Source organism: Orbicella franksi, chromosome 7 (genome assembly GCF_964199315.1).
Source record: "Orbicella franksi chromosome 7, jaOrbFran1.1, whole genome shotgun sequence".
In the NCBI taxonomy this organism is placed as follows: Eukaryota; Metazoa; Cnidaria; class Anthozoa; order Scleractinia; family Merulinidae; genus Orbicella; species Orbicella franksi.
The window spans coordinates 14,633,641-14,650,594 of record NC_138151.1 but is presented as its reverse complement, the minus strand read 5'-3'; the positions used below and the strand labels follow the sequence as shown (position 1 = coordinate 14,650,594).

Here is a 16,954-nt window from a genome sequence, read left to right as displayed (position 1 = left end):
TTTGTGTTCATTTCTTGTAATATCTAAATATACCAACAAAAATAGAAAGACGTCTCCTGCTATTCACTGCTAAAACAAATATCTTCACTTTACTAAACAAACAGCCCTGAGACAAACTGCAAAGCTCATTTTTGCCTTTTGCCGTTTTGTTAATTGAACTTCATACAGTTAGGCAGCATCCACTCAACGCCGGAAAAATTGGAAAAAGGAGCTTAATTTCTACGGTTAGGCCTACTGTCCACGCTAATCCGTCACGAAAACACAGCTTTTCGAAAACGCTCTTCAAACCGGTCGAGGAATTTGAACACTCCGGCTTTTTGTTTTCGTGTGGACGGAAATTTTAAAAACGGAGCTTTTCGGAAACGATGGCGTGACGATAATCATGTGATTTCCCTGACTAAGTTTTCGCTCAAACACAAATCCAACATGACCGGTCATTGTTGTGTTTTCAAATTCCCTCGGCGTATTGTGGACCTCTCCACTAAAAGTATCCTTTGTCATTTCGCGGGAAAAAATGACAAATATACTTTTTTAGATGCCGTACTCTTGCTAGTATTCTAAGTACAACATTACTCATTCGCTTTGAAGCGAGGCCGTGGAAACAACATTCTCCTTCACTTGCTAATTATAAATGAGCGGAAAAAGGCCTGGGCAATTGCCCACGAATTTGATATTTTGGCCGTGAAGAAACAAATAGAATACTGAATTTTTAGACACGATTTTTTTCAAAAAGCTTTAGATTTTGGTGGACTCTTTCTCGCATTTCCTGAATTGGTGGAAACGTAGGGGCGGATCCGAGATTTTTCAAAGCGGAGGGTGGGGTGGGGGGTCGAAGGCTGGTACCTTGGGGTGTTAGAATCCATGGGGCATCCCGCCAAAATGTTACAATTTGAGAATTGGAGGCTAATTGAAAACTTAAACACCAAGACACTAGCAATACCACAACTATTTTGGTAGAAACAATACTTGCAATTATAACGAGGTACCTGTCCGAAGTGTTTGCAGTTTATTTCGATTTTGCCATAACATTCCTAATGGTTTTTATTATTACTATTTTTATTATTATTAGTACTAGTATTGTTTTTATTATCATTATCAGTATCAGTATCAGTATCAGTATCAGTATTATTATTATTATTATTATTATTATTATTATTATTATTATTATTATTATTACTTCTTACTTCTTACTAACCGAGTTCGAGAACCGTACTATAAGTTATGGACCGAGATTTCTATTTACGCCGAACGGCTTCAATTTCTGACGCACCTCGAAAGCAAAACGAGTCAATTTGACATCGTTGTTGAGTGACTCTTAAGTCGTTAGCGGGTTTTAATACACAATTTCAGGAGTAAAAGAAAGTTTTAAGCTTTTACTTGCCAAAAAAGTTAAGAACACCTGGCGATAAATCACGAAACATTTTGGCAAGAAAAAATGCGGACCGTACAGTAGAATACGGGCCGCTAAATTGACCAGTTACACTAATAACCACAGTACTAACTGAGAGCAGGAGCCATAATCGGGGACGGAGACCGTAAGTGCGCGCCATTTCTAGTATTGGGGCTGTCCCTATGATATGGGACAATTTTTCTATTTTTAGAACAAATTGCGCCATCATGTGTGGCACACGCGCGTTCATGCTGCGAGGATTTTTGCGGATGTAGCGTGGGGAAATGGCGGCCGAAATTCCCGAAGTGTTTGATGCTTTTGGCCCACAACTCAATACGTTCATGTCTGTTGGAAGTTTACTTCAGTATTTTCGTCGTAAGCTGTTCCAGTTTGAGTGAAGTAAGACAGTGTCGAATTTAGTTATGTGCCGCTTTATATCACTGACCAAGTTGTGTTCTGCTGCTTCTTTTACAAGAACTCCACATTACTCCACTCTAAGTTTCACATATGTTGAAGATTAACAGCTTTTCCAAAGCACAGCAAAAAACTAGTAGGATATATTTGGATATAGCAGCGTTTCAGGACTTCAACGTTTCCCTCCTCTTGCCACAAGCTTGCGAGGATTGCGTAGTCTATCTCGACCGAAAAGTAAAAAATAATAATAATAATAATATTATTAATAAAAATAATAACAATAATAATAATAATAATAATTGCAAGTTTGAATTGAAATTCGCCTGAATTGTAAGCAACGCTTGATATTTTATCAAGGCCCAATAAGTGATAATAAAGTTTATGTCTGTAGATGCTGTTCAGTTTTGTTTGTGTAAAAATCCAATAAATTGTCTGTTGTCGATGAATAAGAGTGCCCGCCGATGCGTGTTTTGTACAGTCAGTAAAACATGACAAATTGGACTTCCGCACTTTCGCGTGAAAACGTACATCGAACTCATATAATATCTCTAGTTTTTAAATATGTTTAAGGTTGATAACTGTTTGAGAACATATTAAAAGCTTAGCTTAAAATAGGTGAATACAGCAGAAATAATCAGCAAAATTACGATGACGCTTTCTTTAATCAACTCGAATAACGATTTCGATTTTGTTGGTTGAGTTGTCAAAAATCCTTGTCTATTTTATTTCGCAGTGCAAAGTTTCACTACGTTAAAGAAACACACATGTTGTTAGTAGCCTTTTGTCTTTAGCAAAAATTGTTGCAGCATCTCGGCAGAAAAAAACGAAAAAAATTTTTGTCAAGATTTGTTGACAATTGAAAACACCGACTCGGATTTGAAAGTGCACGCGCTGCACTATGCAAATGAACTACTTAATGTACGCGTCAGACTTTCCTTTCAAAAACTTTTGCAAACTCGCCAAACAAACAGAAACAACGAGAAACTATCAAAAACAGGGTTTGGTTATGATTAAGCACTGCTTGGGAAACTCACAAATTAACTCGATCCCAGAGAAAAGAGTTTTGTCACATAACTTTTCTTCACAGAACAAAGGCAAAAGCTCACGCGTACAACTAGCGCGAATCTGGTGCTTAAGGACGGTGCCTACTAAATACAAAGGTTTTTGCGCCAGCTTAGGACTACGCGGAAAAAGTAGATCTTTGCCAGGGCTATTGGAATCCACAAAGAAAAATGGGGGTAGCCACGCATTTTTTCGAGATAATTAGCCTTGAATCTCAACCAAAATGCTGACATCAGCATTTTTCTGAAAAAAGAAGGAAAGGATGTTTCTTCACAGATTTCCTTAGAATTCGCCTTTACATACAAAAAAGCAAACACATTTATAAAGATCTTAAAACTAAATGGCAAATGGTAACATAAAAACCGTTTTTGGTATGTTTTTAATAATAAAATCGTTGCAACAGCGCTTTTAGTGTCTCTGACAGCCTTCCTCTGGTTCAGTTAAAATACAGTCTAAATACCTTTTGCTCACAACCAGAAACTAATTACGTGTTGAATAGGCTTGCCAGTCTCATTTCATTACATAAAATGTAGGGGTAACCACGCGTTTTGTAAAGTTATTGATCTTTTTTGAAAACTTTTACGGTGTCCGTTACATTTTTTCTTTTCACCTCCCTAGTAAGTAAAACATTTGCGTATCTCACACTTGTTTTACGCGCGTACTACGTCATCTCTAGGTACATGTTTAAAGTTGGATTTCAGTGTAATTTTCGACAGAAAACAGTTAGGTTTTCAGCTGGAAGACGTTAACAGTTAGTGGTTAGCGATATCCTTCTAGTCTGGTGTTTCTGGTTAAGAACAGGCAAGAGAAGGTTCATTAAACTTGATTTGATCACAGCAGGACAATTTTTCTTTCATTTTAGTCGTGTATTTGGTAGCGCAGTTGATTGCGTCAATGTCAACCCAGCGTGGCACTTAAACCATGCCTTTGCGTGATGCGCAGAAAGTGTGCGCACTAACAAAAGTAGGCACCGTTCTTAAGTTCCTTAAGGCGGGACTTAACCTAAAATTCTGAAAGAAATTCAAAGTTTTGTTTTTTACGAAACTCGAATTGAAGTTTTATTTTGACAAGTTACTGTAAGTTTAAAGCTCGTTTTCTCAAAACGAGTTATTTTCGCCTTCTAGAAAAGATATCTTGAGAAGGATTTATTCAATTGAGCTAAAATTTTCAGGATTTGTTATTTTCAGTGCGTTCTGTGGGATAAGCATAGAACTTTTCCATCCAGTGCATTCTGTCAAAGTTATGTATTGAAACGTATGCTAGATTTTCTGTATCAGATTTAACTGGTCATAATTTCACGTGCTTTTAACTTTTCAAAAATCCCTATGCTTATCCCAGCAAGCTGTCTGTCTTCTTTTGTAAAATGTAAAAATTATTCCTTTTGATCAGTTCTAGTAGGAGTTATCTTTTCTCAAGTAAGCCCTGGCATTCCCCAGCAGGTGGCAGATTTAATCAGCCGGTGTCAGATTACAATACAGTTATAGGGTACACAAATATTTTTTTCATAATCTTTGCTCTTTAAGCTTTTTAAGAATGTATACTTTGCCATGGTTTGGAGTTAACTCTTAGCCACGAAAAAATGTTTGAAACATGATGTGTTTTTAAGTGTTTTTAGGTTTTTAAGTCCCACCTTAACTGTTCATTCACAGCGCGAAATTGAAGTCATGTTTTCGACCCTGAAAAACTCTCGTTTTCCATTAGCTCAGAACTACATACAAGAGCCCTGGTTCTTATTCCCTGCCATATTCCCTGCCATCGCTGTGAAAAATCTGCAAGAGAATCTCGTGACTCTCACCAGTTGATCACGCAACGTGACAACATCCACGCGAGAGCCCCTGACATGTGCGTGGATCCGCGCGGATATATGACGTCATGATGGCGCAATTTGTTCTAAAAATAGAAAAATTGTCCCATATCATAAGGACAGCCCAAAAATTCTAGAAATGGCGCGCGCTTACGGTCTCCGTCCCTGATTATTGGTCCTGCTGAGAGATATAATAATAATGATAATAATAATAATAATAATAATAATAAATAATAATGGTAAAAGGACTGAGTGGAGTCCAATTCGGTCTGTAATCATACGAGTGATTAACAAAATCGGACGACCGCAAAGCGGCCGGGAGTCCGATTTGTTAATCACGAGTATGATTACAGACTAAATTGGACGACGCGATGTCCTGTTACCAATTAATCAAAACTATGACAAAATTCGAGAAACGAACAAACCATCGACTGAGCGCAGAACGATTAAACGTCGTTATGAATGCTGAAAAACACAGCAGTTTACTTAAATGACGTGTACTGTCCAATTACAAGCTTGACGCGTACACTGTCCAATTAATGCTCAAATCGTCTACCTTCTCCCAATCTCTGCCTCCTATTAAAATCCACTCCTGAAAGTTGGTTTATTTCTAACTACTTGTCAAAATCTCTCTCTCCATTGGTTTACTATTTGAGACCCATTTGAAAACAAAGAAACAGCAAGTAGCATGTGGCAATTTTGACTTCTACGGCGTGACATCCTTTCAGGTTTAACCTGGTTGTGATTAGTCAAACGATGCCAAAACCCGCTCAAAGTGGTGATATAATTAGGAGAACGTCATGCTCCAACGGTTCGATAAGTGATTTTGAAACCAACTTTAACTTAGAATTATATATTCAAACATGTTTTGTCAACAATGAAACATCCTGAAGAAAATAGCGGAACATCATCGTTTCCAATTGTGAGTAAAATTTACACTGAATTATTTAATCTGACTGATTCGATATTTTGTTTAAAGACACTAAAACCTAACGTTGCCCATATCATTGTTTTCTTAATTGTATTTTAAGGAGAAAGTGAAGTTGTTTTGTTCAGGATGAAATAAGGTTTTTAACCTATTTGAAAGCTCGAGGCTATTCAGAGTTATTTATGCTGGTTTTATTTGAACAACGCCTTGAGTTTTTGTAACAAAATTAACGACCTCGTTCCCAAATGAATAACATTCATTGCTATGGAGGATGTACGAGCATTTTAAGGAGCAGGGCAGTCTATCTTTAGACTCTGGAACGGAAAATATCATTATTTTCGCGCGTACAAAGCTGTGTACATATCAAGTATATGGTTTTCTATATGTCGGAACATATCAAACAATTGGTGACGCTGAAAGAATCAGACTGCTCGTTTTCAATTAACAGGCCATTTCTGAGTTACCTTGTGCCTCTGTTTCAAAACGAGTCCGCGTGTAAAGCCGTTTAAATGAAAATGAGTTTGATTTGTATGAAAATGAACCTGGTAGGCGGAAGATATTTTCATATGAATGGTTTTGCACAAAGACGAGTTTTGAAACAGAGGCACGCAATTAAACAACTCTGAAATGGCCTATTTCTATGGAATTAAGATAGTTAATCCTGCCCAAGCCATATAATAAATCCATTAATGACCAAGCTGGCTCGGTCCGTCTTGGTCCATAAACACACAGAAAAAGATCTTGGCCGATATCCAGCCGTCTTGACCGAACAAGCTAGTTCAATAACCCATATATACTGGCCATCCTCGGATCGGAGACCTCTCTCAATCCACTTTCTTAAAGTATTGAAAATAAGAAAAAATACTGTCGTTTATTATCCCATTCGTAACAATGCTAAAATTACGCATACCTCAGTCCCCTCCCTTCCCGACCCATTTCGATGTTTTGAAGTTCAGTTCCAAAAATTTTACAACGCCGAAAACTTAAACAAAAAATAATAATAACGAAAGCACTGTTCGAAAAGTTTTAAAGTACGCTCCAAATTCATTCAATCTGTTTTTTTTTATTCTAACAGGCACGCATATTAATGACATCGCACTAAATAGGCGTTTTTTAATATTATGATATTGCTGATTTTCAAAAATTATGAAATATAACGTTAACTAGTTTGAAACTCATATTATAACACCTTTCGCGATTATGCGATTACTCGACTGTATTGTATAAAGGAGCGTTGTTCACTGCTAATTAATCGCAAATCACTTTCCATTGTGTTTGCAAAGGAACGTTGTATTCATAAATTGCAAAGACGGTTGTATAAACTAGAACTTCCTTCAGCTTGCTTTTTTCGTTTGTACGTCAGAAAGGTACGAAATTTACAAGTCACTGTAGTTCGTTGCAAAATCGATCGTGCGTATAGTTTGAGCGCGCGCAATGACAAAACAATTTATCTCTATAAATTGGCATATGTTATTGCTTTGCTTGTGTTTGCATTTGATAATACATTTGAATTTGTAATTATTATCTTCCTTGCAGGATTCCATGCGGAGGTTGGTGACACAGAAAGCTAGAGAAAGAAGTTAGCTTTCGACAAACTCACGCTGAAACAAGAATGTTAAGTGAAGACTTTTTCAAGTTTGGAACTACGTTTTCGTCGACTGGATTTTGTTTCGAAGATGCATGCTTAATGCGAGAGAACGAGGCGCCAAACAATTGTCCCGGGCATGATTGAGGAGAGTAGATTTGTGAATACTTTATCTGGTCCAATGCGTTTTTGACACTGAATTCGTGGGTTGTGGTTTTCAGGTTCGCTCCAATGGTTTTCAAATCTCGAAGGAATATCAGTGTTCACGACTTTATTTGCAATCATGTGATGCAAGTTTGCTTGGAGCCCAAGTCCTGAAACAACACACAGTTAGCACACGAAAGAAGCAGAACTTTCTGTTAACAGAGAATTAACAGCATTCAAGTTTTAATAATACTGTGCGCTTACAATTTGCTTAAATCGTGGAGTTGTGGTACTTTACATAACTTAGCGTCGGTACGCGAGACAACTCTTCAAGATTCTTCGTCGGTGTTCTATTATATATATACCGCAATCAAAGGCTGAAGATGGCGAAGTTTTTCAAAGGAAAAGACGAAGAAGAGGAACCTGAGGGAGATCGGAAGAAAATTCTTCCAAACATGAATCTCCCGACGATAGATCGCACGAAATTGAAAGGATCGTTGAAGTGTCTTAAATGGATTCAAAAGAAAATTCAGAAGAAAGGAGCTGCCTTTCCTTTATTTATGATTCTTCTCAACACAATTTATTTGACCCTCGGAGGACTCATTTTTATGGCTGTTGAAAATCAACCTAAAGTTGTTGTAAATACTTCGCAAGAATTGGTGGAAATTTTCGACGTTTTAAAGGTAAGCTTTTAAATCTTAAAATTTGACAACTGACGCGCTCGCGAACTGTCTGTCGCTTATCGAAACGACTCGCTCGCTAGAGCTGTGGACAAAATGAAAACACAATTCCAAGCTCACGGAAATTCGCAGTCATGTATAATTTACTAATTGTATGCGTTTTAATTCCGAAACAAAACACAACAATATAAGAGACGCTCTCAAACTCACAGATGACATATTTTAGAGTACCTTTGCAATGTTTGTATCGATAAACATTTTTAGACTTGAGCAAGATCTCACTGTACTTAGAACTTTTACAATGTGAAATGCGACAAGAAATTCCATCAGATGAAGGACTAGGTTATTTATTATTAATCAAGCTTAGTTCCGTTACTGTTATGGCAAGGTAGGATCCTTGTTTGAATCTCAATCACCTTGCAAAATAGCTGCTTCTTTTTCAGAGAAAACAAAATGCGATATGGAAACAATTAAACAAAACTTGCAACTTTTTGAGGGCGCGAATTTCTGTAATTTACTCCCTGACGGTGAACTTATGATTAAGAAATTCGCAGGATACATCAGAGTATGTAAATCGTGATTAATAACTTCATTTTGATCACCAAATCCCCACGACACGGACATTTTCCTTTTAACTGGTCTTTACAGTCGAGAAATATAATTTTACTTGCTTCCATCATTGGAAAGTCTGCATGAATAACATATTAGTGCCATATCGTTTCCTCCTAACATTTTATCTTAGCGAAATCTAAGAGAATATCTTCCCTTCTCGTATGTAAATCTTTGGAAATTAAAACAAAAGCAGTCGTCGTCTAGTCGTTGGACCAAATTTGTCATATTAGAAGAAGAAGTTCCCTGATTTGGCAATGCTACCACGATAATCTTTAACTAACATGAAGAACTGAGAACTAGCATTTCTTCTCTCAAGTAAATCATCTATTGAAGGAGGAACTAAACTATCTTTCTGATTCACTCTTTCGGATGATGATTCTGAAAGGAGGATCTCATCAATATTTAACATTTTCAATTAGAACTCATTGAAAGGGTGACCAGAATTTCAACGAAGACATTCGCCATAAACTTGCATTGAGCTACCGCAAAAACATCCATTTTGCCCGCTTCAGGTTGATTTAAAATGAAGCATGATATTTCGAAATGGTAATGAAAAAGCTTTTAACCTATTTTGCTAATCACAGTAGCATGGCCTTTAATCTTTTTTTTGTATTTTTTATGGTGAAAATCCTGCCGGTTTTTAATAGCTTTTTAAACAAAAAAACAAAAAAACAAAAACAGTCGAGAATTGAAATTCTTTAAATGCCTCGACTACAATTTACAAGAAAGTACAAAGAAGGGTTTTGTATTTCGATAAGTCTTTTTGAAACGGCGATTTAGTTCAACCATTTCGTTGTTTAATCACGTTTAATGGCACATCTGTCTTGGCTTTGATTTAATTTGTTGTTCTACATGATCAATACAAAACCGTGGCCTGAATAAAGAGGCAGTTCTTCCACGAATGTCTCAGAATACAGATTGAGGTAAGTTATTCCCAATAAACCAATAGCAGCTCGAGTTAGAAGCATGTGACCCGTTGCAAAAGGCGGGAAAAGTGCATACGTGAAAACACGATAGTTCTTCGCTTCTTATTGGCTGCGAAAGAAACAGCTTCAATGCGATTGGTCAGTGTATGTTGCACGAGATCTAAATGTTGAACCAATTAGCAAGCAGCAAAATGAGCGGTGCACGGCATTACACAGTTCAGAAATGCTTTGTTCTTGTTGCTTCATATTAGCTTCTTTGTCTCTTGCTAACTCATTTTGCTTTAAATACCTGTAAATAAATTATGCAATGTATAATTTTATCTCATCAGAATTCGGATGTTAGTCAGAACGTGTCGCTATCCAGTGGACTAAGTATTCAAGAATTAGTGCAGAATCTTACATCGAAAGATCTAGCAAAGTTTGAAGAAGTTCTTGCTGCAATAAGTAGTCAACGTACAGCAGCTTCTAAAGCGGAGTGGAACATTTACAATTCCATATTCTTTTGTATGACAGTCACCACGACAATCGGTAAGCAAGTAATTAATTAAGAGCTGGGAGAACCAATCATACTATTAAAATGATTGTAGATAAGTATGTTGTAAAAATTTGGTTCTATGAAACTTTTTAGTCTGTGGAAGAACCCCTAATGTGTGACCATTCAAATGAACTGCTATTGAGCAGGACTTTCATATGTTACTGTCTGTAATGCTTTACAAGATGGTTCTAACTTTGAAGTCTGTGAATCAAACCCTATTGCGAGACCACTCAAATGAAAGCTACTGAGCAGTACTTTCATGCGGTACCGGTTTATTATGTTGTACAAAATGATTCTAATTTCAAGTCTGTGAATGAAACCCTAGTGTGTGGCCATTCAGATGAAAGCTATTGAGCAGTGCTCTCATGTGGTACTGTTTATTAAGCTGTACAAGGTGGTTCTAACTTTTAGGTCTGTAGATGAAACCCTGACGTATGGCCATTAAAATGAAAGCTATCGAGCAGTACTTTCATGGGGTACTGCTCTACAATATGGCTCTAACTTTTGAATCTGTGGATGAAACCCTGTGGGTGACAATTCAAATGAAAGCTATTGTACTCTTATGAAGTGGTGTTGTTAAACATGGCATTAAATTTAGTAAATAAACCCCTTCTGGCGCCTGATATGTCGGCTTATAATGTCCGCGGCTAAGATATTGTCCGAAAAATGAATATGTGGTCGAGAAGCGAAGCTTCGAGGGCAAATGTGAAATTTTGAGGACAATCTCTCAGCCAAGGACATTATCAACCAACATACCAGCGAGCCAGCAAGGGGTTTATTCATTTTATAACCCTCCCATTAATTTTCTGCATATTTTGTTGACTCTTTTGTACTTATCGAAACAGCATTGGCGACCAGTTTTTTTTTTTTAATGTCATTATCAGCGGATTCCACGAAAAGAGTGTTTTTCTTCCATGAAAAATAATAAAGATGAAAAGGTGAAATTCTAGAGCTGGATTTATTCTTTTTAGCTTTGTTTCTGTTCGACAGAAACAGTCGCAGGGCAATTATCGACGCAGGTGGAGGTTATTGCGTGATAACTGCCCAGTAATTTTGCACCACGTGACGTAAAGTAGCCAATAGAATTGCGCGAAAATTGGGCGTGGGCTATAATATCTTATATTTGTGTTAATTGATTTCATCGACCCTGAAGCAACATGTGTTCTAACGAGGCCCTGTTAGGGGTAAATTCCGACAAGCGACATGGCCTTGAAACGGCGACATGAGAGCTATGAATTGGCGACGAACAACAGACTACTCTAGCGAAATAGAGAAAGCGACGCCAATGGCAAGATAGACCGACAACGAATTTCGGAACTGAGAATGCAGTGATTGTTTTAAACGTCTGAGTCGAAGTGAAGACGCATTTCCAGAGTTTTAAATGTGTTTTCCTCCCCCACGCGCGATGTCGACGGGTCGTGAAACACAGGCTTTCTTATATATATGCTAAAACGTCCACGTCGAATAAATCGAGTCCGTCATTGCTTAGTATTTTTCTCACTCTCAGCTGAGAGAGCAGTGGCCTAAAACGCCTAAAAACACACTTAAGGAAAAAGGAAAGAAATCTTCGAAAGTCTGCTTCATATTTTTATCAGTGGGTCACCAGTAAAAGAATATGCAGTTGTATTATCAACAAATGGCATTATGGAAGGAAAAGAGAGACAGGGGAAAGCTGCCAAGGTCTTCTCGTCTTCAGCTGAAAGTAAGGGTTACGCCAAATTCAAAGGAAGATTATAGACAGGAGAGATTACTTTGTATCTGATTGAGGCCGTTGAGATTTTAAGTTAAAGAACGCTTGTTAAAAATAAACATGGTAAAAATAGTCATAGGTTCGATTGTACTTTAGGTCCAAATACTGACTGGAAAATGGCTGAAAATAGCAATTCCAAGCGTCTAAATTTCAAAATTTCCCGGGGGAGCATGCCCCCACATCTCCTAGGAGGTTAGCAACTTCAGCGCTTGAAAGCATGCCCAAGCCCTTAGAAAGCATGCCCCCAATATGCCCCCCCCCCCCAGCATGCCCCCAGCCCCTTAGAAAATTTTGAAAAATTGAAGTAGCTAAGAAGTCTTTTCCTTCATTCTGAGTCGAAATGTGATGTTTTAAAAGTAACCTTAAAATAATTATTAAACCCACTGACCGGAGAAATGCTGGCTCTGCATAAGAATTCCTATTGCTGAAAAGTGTTCGAAGTAAGTGCAAAGCATACAAGAAGTAAATTATATCCAAAGAGATACTTAATTATATAAGTACTGGACTAAGACAGCAAGGAACCTTCAATGCGTGAGAAATAATAGTTTCAGCGTGAGAGCGCAAGATTGAATTCGTTTGCGTGAGCCTCATGCTCAATGCGTGAGACTTGAGAGCACTGTGTCGGTTTTTGTTGTTGTTGTTGTTTTTGTTTTTTTTGATAAACAAAGGTATTACGGTGTGTTATACGTGTAGCTTCGTTTTAATCGAACAAGGTCAAATTTCCCGACACAACTCCTCTGAGACGAAATTCCGACAGGCGACATAGGAATCTTGCGAAATGCCGACATGGCTGGTGGCGAAATTCAGACAGGGGACATGGGTACCCCACCTAACAGGGCCTCTCTAACAAATCAATATGCAGTAATTTTTAAAATGGCGTTCATCTTTTTTCCAGGTTATGGAAACTTGTCCCCAGTAACAGTAGGTGGCCGCCTCATTTGCGTCATCTATGCTTTATTAGGAATACCGCTGACTCTGGCACTGCTTGCTATCGTCGGTAAAATCTTGGGTGACTATATCAATGACGCATGTGCATGGCTGCTTAAGTGGTACAGAAAAGTTCACACATCCTATCAATATGAGCGAACGTAAGTACATTGGAATCACCTGATGTCTTTCGTTGTAAATTTTTATTACAAGTTCCAATTCAATTTAATTCAATTTTAATTTAAACTCTCACAAACATTAATTTTACAGAGGCCTCAGGAAAAGAATAGAATGCATATATATGTATACAAATTACATATAGAAGAGTAGATGGAGCGAGGCTCCACCCTATTTATAAGTTGTTTCATTCAGAGTCGCCATAACTAGTCGCCATGCATATTTACAAATAACCGATTCAAACAATGTTTGCGTATTATATTAAGAAAGCTAGGTGACGCTTTGTGAACACTGATGCTATAACTAAAGTGACATCATTTAACTTCACTGAGTGGAAAAACAATCAATAGTGACACACTGTTAAATTTGTCTCTCTTTTGAATGCAATCACAAGGTGAAATCACTAACTGATATTGGTATTTCCCCCGCCCCCCTGGATGGGATGCTAGTCTCAGTACTAGGTTAAGCCTTACCCTTCCCCCGAACATATTTCCAAGTGGCCCTTGCAGTTCACCGGTATCCATTTATACACCTGGCTGGAGAGAGGCACTGCGAGAATAAAGAGCATTGTCCCAAAAAAAAAAAGAAAAGAAGAAGAAGAAGAAGAAGAAGAAGACAGTGATCCCGGCCAGAGCTCAAACCCGACCGTTTGATCCAGAACTTTCTATCGTGATTTTATTTCCAACCGTTTAGTTAGCTATGTTACACGCTCATTCCCGGACCTTAATCAGTTAACTTACATGTTATTTCAGAGTACAAGACGGAGATGATGGTCAGGTAGACGCACCATTATGGATGGGTTTGCTAATACTGGTTCTGTTCACTGCTGCTATGGCAGGGCTGTATTGTTGGATAGAAGGATGGGACTTTGGTACCTCACTATATTTTCAATACATAACGTATCTAACTATTGGATTTGGCGATGTCGTTCCGGCAAAAGAGCACGTAAGTTTTGCTTCCTTTTTGGCTTTCACCGTTAAAACCCTGAGCTCTACCTCAATTCGTATCTAGGTAATCGTATGAATGCAAGTGCAATTAAGTAATTAATTAGTGATATTTGAAAATTTTCTTTAACGTTAAATTGGCCTGCTCTCAGCTAATCACAATGAAGTAATTTTCTCAGGTATATAATAAGATTTTTCTACAGGAAAATGTGTTACATAAAAGACTTGACTTACTATAACGTTCTACTCATATCTATTAGATGTTGTTTATGCGACATCAGTTTTTCAAGTTAAAATTGACGAATTATCTTGGAAAAAAAACATCCTTTTCTTGTTTCTTCTGGGACTAACGGTTTTGTGATCTTCAGGCTCTAGTATTTACGTTAAGACCCAACAAGGTGTTTTAATTGTTATTACTTTTTTAAACTTCAAAAATTAAACTTCTAAAGAAATATCAGCTTTAGTTCGAGTTTTAAATTTCTTCATGTTTTCTGTAAATCGGTTTCTCTCATTTTTATGGTATCATTCTACAAAATCAGACCTTTATACGTAACTAGAGACAGATATGCTAAATTTAGCATGAAATCTTTTGCAATCTTTTCCAGCTTGTCTTCGTGAATGTTCTACTGGTGTACCTTGGCCTGTCTGTCCTGTCAATCACACTCAGTATGATCGCTTCAAATATACACCACCAAATGCAGAAAGCTTCGTTCATTGAGAAACTCAAAGAAACCGAGATGTCGGACTCTTCTTTTGTTGGCTCAGCCGTGGGGGTTGGAGACGAGGAAAACGGCAACGGCAACGGTAACGGAAATAGAGGAAGGAGAGGGTCTGGGGATGACAGCGCCATAGCCACGCAGGATACAAATGGCGGGAAATCTTACGGAAGCACTGAGAATAGTCCTTAACATGCTTTGCTTCAGTAGCCTGGAACCCAGATAAATTCTCAAATATGTCCCCATCAGTTATCGAAATGTGGGTTTTTGTTCAATTCGTCAACCTTTTTTATTTATTTATAAAATTTCAAACGAAATTTCAGTAAATAGTCGACAATTTTCTGGTGGGCCATTATTTGGGCGACTCAGTTCTATGAAAATAATCAGTTTTATTACAGTCATCAAAACAGCGTGCTAGGCAAGCCATACCAAATCACTAGCAAACAACAGAATGGGAGAGCAGATTGTTCTTGTGAGAGAAGACATGAAAGATAGTGTGTATCGCTTTTGGACCCCTAGCCAATGAGGAGCTATCGACGACTAGTAAAAAAGACTTGTAAAATCCGCCTTCTCATGTCGTTTGCGACGGGGCGCGATTTTAAGGTCCAAATCGTTTATAGCGGTGAGCTATGGATTCGTCATTTTAGTTTCAGTGGACAGATAGCAGTCTCATGAGGGCAAGATGTTCCGTTATTGAGCCCCACGCATCCTCCAACCCGCGGGACAGCTGTTATCAGCCGTTAGTCACTGAAGCTTACGCAATTGGACTATGGCACAAGAAACACCTTTTGTGCATTGGTGGTTTGCCTCATATCAGCCACTCTCAATTCAGTCGTTCAACAAAACTAAACAGAAATAAAAATGGCTTTTAGATCCTTTTGTTTTCTGAGCTCTCCGAGGCTTTTCAATACAAAAGGCTCTGGGTAATTGTTGAGATTTTAATTCTGCTTGACGCATGCGCATTTGATAGCGTGGCGTACTTTCAAGTTTACTGGAGCAGTAAAATGTTGGCAAATCAATTTATATTTCAATTAAACATAACGTGCCACTGGGACTTATCTGTTGGCATGCTTAGAAAATTCAAGTATAGCTTGTTATTAGTACAGTGCAACTGTGGTTATTTTTATTTTCCTCTGTGAAGTGAATGTATATACAGTATTTCCCTTAATTAGAACAATACCGAAAGAAACACTATTGCCGAAATTTATTTTTGTATCTGGTGAACGGGTCATCAATTGTTGTAAAAACTGTACATTTTTGTTGAATTCGTTAGGAGTGAATGTATATGTGTAACCAAAAAAATGTATACTAAAGAGATGTGATCAAAAGTGAGAAAATTCCATTGTCGTGGTGGTATATTAACCATCTGATTTTGGTATAAATCTACTAGCGCTCTATCACGAATGCCGTTCTCTGATTGGCTACGCAGTCCACTATCTATTCTGTTGTAGATAGTGAGTAGCTCAGCAGAGTGCAGTTGTTAACAAATAAAAGGCTCCTTCTTTGCGCTTTCGAAGTGTCTGTAAAGAGGATTCAATGAGACAAAGTTTTGAACGACTAGCAGATTTTAACTCAAACAATTAGATCATTCGCTCTCGATTTCTATGAGTGATAACCGCGCCCTCGTCAACTATCACGCGCCATATATATGGAGAAATCTTGAGCTCATAATAGTAGGTAGGCTTCCAGATTAATAATCATGTAGTTTGTGGGAGGGAATGAGTAACTGTAACGACGTAACACTAATAAAACAACTTGGCACTGTTTGTATAACCAAAGTTGTTTAATTATATTTGTATTTATAATTTTATTTTACTACGTACACTGGAAAGCCCTTTTGGACATTTATGGAAAAAGCGCTATATAAATGCTTATTATTATTATTATTATTATTATTGTTATTATTATTGTTATTATTATTATTATTATTGTTATTATTATTATTATTATTATTAGTTCACAGTTGTCAATGCATTTTCTTGGACCAACACAACGAGCAGTCCCAGGCCTCTTTCTCTCGTTGTTCGTCGAGCACTGAGGCTGAACTGGAAAAACGTGCTCTTGGTGGAAAGAAGCAGAAAGCAGAAAAACAAAGTAGTTGCTTGGTTTCACAAATAGCTGCTTTGTTATTTATTAATGGCAATAGACAATCTCTGCTCACCGCACATTTTTTTAACCAGGCAGGTGAGACGAAAGCGAAATTGTTTGTGAAACTGGGCAATACAACATGACAGCAGCAACAACAGATAACTTGAATTAACTTTGTCCACAAGGATCCGTTGAAACATTTAAATTTTGCGCTTCATCTTTTATATTACGATCCCTTTACACTTCGCTCCGGTATGCGTAACATATTTGAA

The 16,954-nt window shown here is 37.7% G+C and overlaps 1 protein-coding gene across 1 annotated transcript; it reads left to right on the top strand.

Annotated features, from left to right (window-relative positions):
* The first annotated feature begins 6,829 nt into the window (after nt 1–6,829).
* LOC145492619 (TWiK family of potassium channels protein 7-like) lies at nt 6,830–16,482 on the top strand. The gene is made up of 6 exons (XM_081472045.1): nt 6,830–6,965; nt 7,135–8,010; nt 9,875–10,073; nt 12,726–12,918; nt 13,687–13,879; nt 14,484–16,482. Exons 2-6 carry the CDS (start codon nt 7,711–7,713, stop codon nt 14,784–14,786), a joined length of 1,188 nt encoding a protein of 395 aa, XP_081328171.1. The 5' UTR covers nt 6,830–6,965; nt 7,135–7,710; the 3' UTR covers nt 14,787–16,482.
* Nucleotides 16,483–16,954: the final 472 nt, after the last annotated feature.